At 33.3% G+C, this 5,000-nt stretch overlaps 1 protein-coding gene across 2 annotated transcripts in view; it reads left to right on the top strand.

The window, feature by feature from the left end:
• LOC125031519 overlaps positions 1 to 5,000 on the top strand; it is a 28,069-nt gene that overhangs the window by 5,976 nt on the left and 17,093 nt on the right. The window contains exon 4 of one of the 2 annotated variants that reach the window (XM_047622394.1): positions 3,306 to 3,452. The exons of the other annotated variant lie outside the window; for it this stretch is intronic. Coding sequence (XP_047478350.1) covers positions 3,306 to 3,452 — 147 coding nt within the window. The remainder of the gene's footprint in view (positions 1 to 3,305; positions 3,453 to 5,000) is intronic. 2 annotated transcript variants of the gene reach the window in all.

The raw sequence follows: 5,000 nt of genomic DNA, 5'->3' as shown, positions 1-5,000 counted from the left end.
AATACAAGTTTATTTATTGTATTTGCTCATAGATGGTTCTACAAGTGCATAGTCACCAAGGAATTAGTTATTAATCCTACCTATCTCACCTGTTTACTGTATTCCTTCATTTTCATCAGTATTATTCTTTATTTTTTTTGGTAATAGTATTGTTAACAAAATTATGATAATCATGAAAATAATGATGACAGCAAACGGCACATATGGGAAGAATACATGCCTTGCCTAATGTAATACAAGTTTATTTATTGTATTTGCTCATAGATGGTTCTACAAGTGCATAGTCACCAAGGAATTAGTTATTAATCCTACCTATCTCACCTGTTTACTGTATTCCTTCATTTTCATCAGTATTATTCTTTATTTTTTTTGGTAATAGTATTGTTAACAAAATTATGATAATCATGAAAATAATGATGACAGCAAACGGCACATATGGGAAGAATACATGCCTTGCCTAATGTAATACAAGTTTATTTATTGTATTTGCTCATAGATGGTTCTACAAGTGCATAGTCACCAAGGAATTAGTTATTAATCCTACCTATCTCACCTGTTTACTGTATTCCTTCATTTTCATCAGTATTATTCTTTATTTTTTTTGGTAATAGTATTGTTAACAAAATTATGATAATCATGAAAATAATGATGACAGCAAACGGCACATATGGGAAGAATACATGCCTTGCCTAATGTAATACAAGTTTATTTATTGTATTTGCTCATAGATGGTTCTACAAGTGCATAGTCACCAAGGAATTAGTTATTAATCCTACCTATCTCACCTGTTTACTGTATTCCTTCATTTTCATCAGTATTATTCTTTATTTTTTTTGGTAATAGTATTGTTAACAAAATTATGATAATCATGAAAATAATGATGACAGCAAACGGCACATATGGGAAGAATACATGCCTTGCCTAATGTAATACAAGTTTATTTATTGTATTTGCTCATAGATGGTTCTACAAGTGCATAGTCACCAAGGAATTAGTTATTAATCCTACCTATCTCACCTGTTTACTGTATTCCTTCATTTTCATCAGTATTATTCTTTATTTTTTTTGGTAATAGTATTGTTAACAAAATTATGATAATCATGAAAATAATGATGACAGCAAACGGCACATATGGGAAGAATACATGCCTTGCCTAATGTAATACAAGTTTATTTATTGTATTTGCTCATAGATGGTTCTACAAGTGCATAGTCACCAAGGAATTAGTTATTAATCCTACCTATCTCACCTGTTTACTGTATTCCTTCATTTTCATCAGTATTATTCTTTATTTTTTTTGGTAATAGTATTGTTAACAAAATTATGATAATCATGAAAATAATGATGACAGCAAACGGCACATATGGGAAGAATACATGCCTTGCCTAATGTAATACAAGTTTATTTATTGTATTTGCTCATAGATGGTTCTACAAGTGCATAGTCACCAAGGAATTAGTTATTAATCCTACCTATCTCACCTGTTTACTGTATTCCTTCATTTTCATCAGTATTATTCTTTATTTTTTTTGGTAATAGTATTGTTAACAAAATTATGATAATCATGAAAATAATGATGACAGCAAACGGCACATATGGGAAGAATACATGCCTTGCCTAATGTAATACAAGTTTATTTATTGTATTTGCTCATAGATGGTTCTACAAGTGCATAGTCACCAAGGAATTAGTTATTAATCCTACCTATCTCACCTGTTTACTGTATTCCTTCATTTTCATCAGTATTATTCTTTATTTTTTTTGGTGATAGTATTGTTAACAAAATTATGATAATCATGAAAATAATGATGACAGCAAACGGCACATATGGGAAGAATACATGCCTTGCCTAATGTAATACAAGTTTATTTATTGTATTTGCTCATAGATGGTTCTACAAGTGCATAGTCACCAAGGAATTAGTTATTAATCCTACCTATCTCACCTATTTACCCTTTTCCTTGACTTTTGGAAAAGGTCTTTTGCATTATTTCATTGTCTTAAATGTTATAGAGATTTTAATAACAATTTAATAATCATAGCATCAATACTGAGAGACTCCTTCCTGGCTGAGCACATGTGGAGCCATCGGTATGTAACAAAATTCCCAAAAAACTACAGGGGACAGAACATAAATCTGGGGCGGTTGGGTTAAAACAAAAGAAAAAAAAAATCCCAAAACTTGAGGAAAGAGGAAATCTGATAAAGTTACGTAGGCCTTGGAATTGACTCTTTGGTGACTGAGCACTTCTGAGCCATCCAACAAAACTATAATGAACATTACTTGTACCTGGTTGGTATCAATGAGTTAAGAAAAGGTATGGCAGCAAGATTTATTTGGAAATGTTGCTTTGAAACTAATTAGAATAATTCCACACATAATGGTAAACCGTGACTTGTGGAAAATGCTTACAAAAAATATATGTTATATTTACAGTACAAATGACAGTTATATATATATATATATATATATATATATATATATATATATATATATATATATATATATTGCATTCCAAATATTCCACTTTTGAACTCTATTTTTTCATCATTAATCTGGTCTTTCTCCTGGTATATATGCATCTTTGACTTTCCTCTTATATACACTTAGGGATAGAGAAATATCCATAATAAAATCATTCTTATTTTCTCTCTCTCTCTCTCTCTCTCTCTCTCTCTCTCTCTCTCTCTCTCTCTCTCTCTCTCTCTCTCTCTCTCTCTCTCTCTCTCTCTCTCTCTCTCTCTCTCTCTCTCTCTCTCTCTCTCTCTCTCTCTCTCTCTCTCTCTCTCTCTCTCTCTCTCTCTCTCTCTCTCTCTCTCTCTTTCTCTCTCTCTTTTCTCTCTCTCTTATCTCTCTCTCTTATCTCTCTCTCTTTTCTCTCTCTCTTTTCTCTCTCTCTTTTCTCTCTCTCTTTTCTCTCTCTCTTTTCTCTCTCTCTTTTCTCTCTCTCTTTTCTCTCTCTCTTTTCTCTCTCTCTCTTTTCTCTCTCTCTTTCATTCTCTATTTTTCTCTTGTTTCCCTCCCTGCCTCCCCCCCCTCCTCTCTCTCTCTCTCTCTCTCTCTCTCTCTCTCTCTCTCTCTCTCTCTCTCTCTCTCTCTCTCTCTCTCTCTCTCTCTCTCTCTCTCTCTCTCTCTCTCTCTCTCTCTCTCTCTCTTTCATTCTCTATTTTTCTATTGTTTCCCTCTTTCTTCCAATCTTTCCCCCCTTCTCTTTTTTCTTTTTCTTTTGTATTTCTTTTATCATTGTCTTTTAGTGAGAAATAGATCCTTTTCTTATACTGGTTCTCTACCCTTATGCATTCAGGTTGCTAAGTTCCTAAAAAAAGCAGAGGCGCAGGTAGAGGCTAACATTCGGCAATACACTGACCAACAGCAGGCGGCCCTCAATGCCCTGCAGGCTCGCACACGCAGAGATAGACAGACTATTATGAGACTCCTTGCTAATGTTCAGGTATGGCTGTGGTGTAGTGCCCTCTGATGTAGAAGAAAGAGGAGTGGTTCTGCCAAAATATGTTACTTTTTATTAATGCTGTGGTTTTCTTCCTTCCAATTTTGTTTTGCTTTTATTGCCTTACGTATAGATGCGCTTTTTGGATTATTATTTCAGTGAATTTTTTGCATCTACTAGGATTTGAACAATTATATAAGCTTTGTGTGTAAAGGAAGTGATTAGTTGCACCAACTATTGCTTATATCAGACAGGAAACTTGACCATATTAATTGCAAAATTTTATTTTAATTCTCATATTGCTATTGGTTTATTCTAACATTTTATTGTTAAAAACTATGCAGATGAATGCTTAACTCATGCACAAGCTAGTGAAATTGCTTCAGCCTTTTTTTTTTTACAAAAATTTAAGCATAGTATATATCTTTGGAAAAAGGTAGTATTTATCCATCCAAGTACTAGATACTTGATGATATGTTATAAAATTCTTATTAAAATTCCTATTAAAAATGTATTAAAAAGTAAAAGGGCTTGCATATGTTTCATAGAAAAATATCTTATTTGGAATAGAAATAAGATATTTTTCTAGGAAACATATGCAACCTCTTTTTCATTTTTTAGATACATTTTTAATAGGAATGCCATCTCAATTTTATCTAACATATCATCAAGGGTCTGGTATTTCAGTGGATAGATACTACCTTTTTAGAAGAGAACTATAGGACACATTAGGAGAGAGCTATCAATGTATTAATTTTCTCTTCATCCTAGACATGACTCTTACCATAAAGCAACAGAAATCACATCTTAATTGAATGTAGAATTTATTACATTTATGCTACCATTCTTGAATTGCTCAGTATAAAGATTCTCATGATACAGTATAAAATTTTGGACGTGATAATCAGATATTTTTTAATGTGTTTGTATACATACTTTGAAATATGGATATCAATTTTCAGTTATGAAGGGTTAGGTTAGCAGCTTCATAAAAAGGCTTTCTAAGGATTGAGAGTGCTGTTAACCCATTGGATCCAGTTGCTTCACGACAATCACATCACCAGAAATCCGGGCATTAGGCTTACATGATCGGCGCTCTGCTGGGTAGCTGCTTGTAGGCTGGGCACACATGAACATTTGTGCGTGGTGGCAAGATTCTGTGCCTCCTATTTGCAAAGTTATTTACTCTGTTTATGCCTACACATTTCTAGACTTTTGACCATTTTGCAGTGTCCATATTTGCCATTTGATTTGCATTATCCAGATGGTAATAGTTTGTTTTCTTTGCACAGACTCCAATCATCTCTCAGGGTAGTCTACAATTCAGTGCAAGAAAAATAAAACTTTGTAACACGATGTTACTTTTGTCATTTCAATTTTTTTTTTTACTTAATATTCAATTTTCTGTTAAACAACCTGCATCGTTGCTCACTGCGCCAGGAATATGATACTGAGTATGGAAGTGGCATCCTCCACGGAGCTAGCTTTCTTCCAGTCACTGCTCACGGACATTTCATTCCATACTCGTACACCGATGAGAATAATGCAGAA

This window comes from Penaeus chinensis, chromosome 13 (genome assembly GCF_019202785.1).
Source record: "Penaeus chinensis breed Huanghai No. 1 chromosome 13, ASM1920278v2, whole genome shotgun sequence".
NCBI lineage: Eukaryota > Metazoa > Arthropoda > Malacostraca > Decapoda > Penaeidae > Penaeus > Penaeus chinensis.
This window is presented reverse-complemented; position numbering and strand designations above follow the sequence as displayed.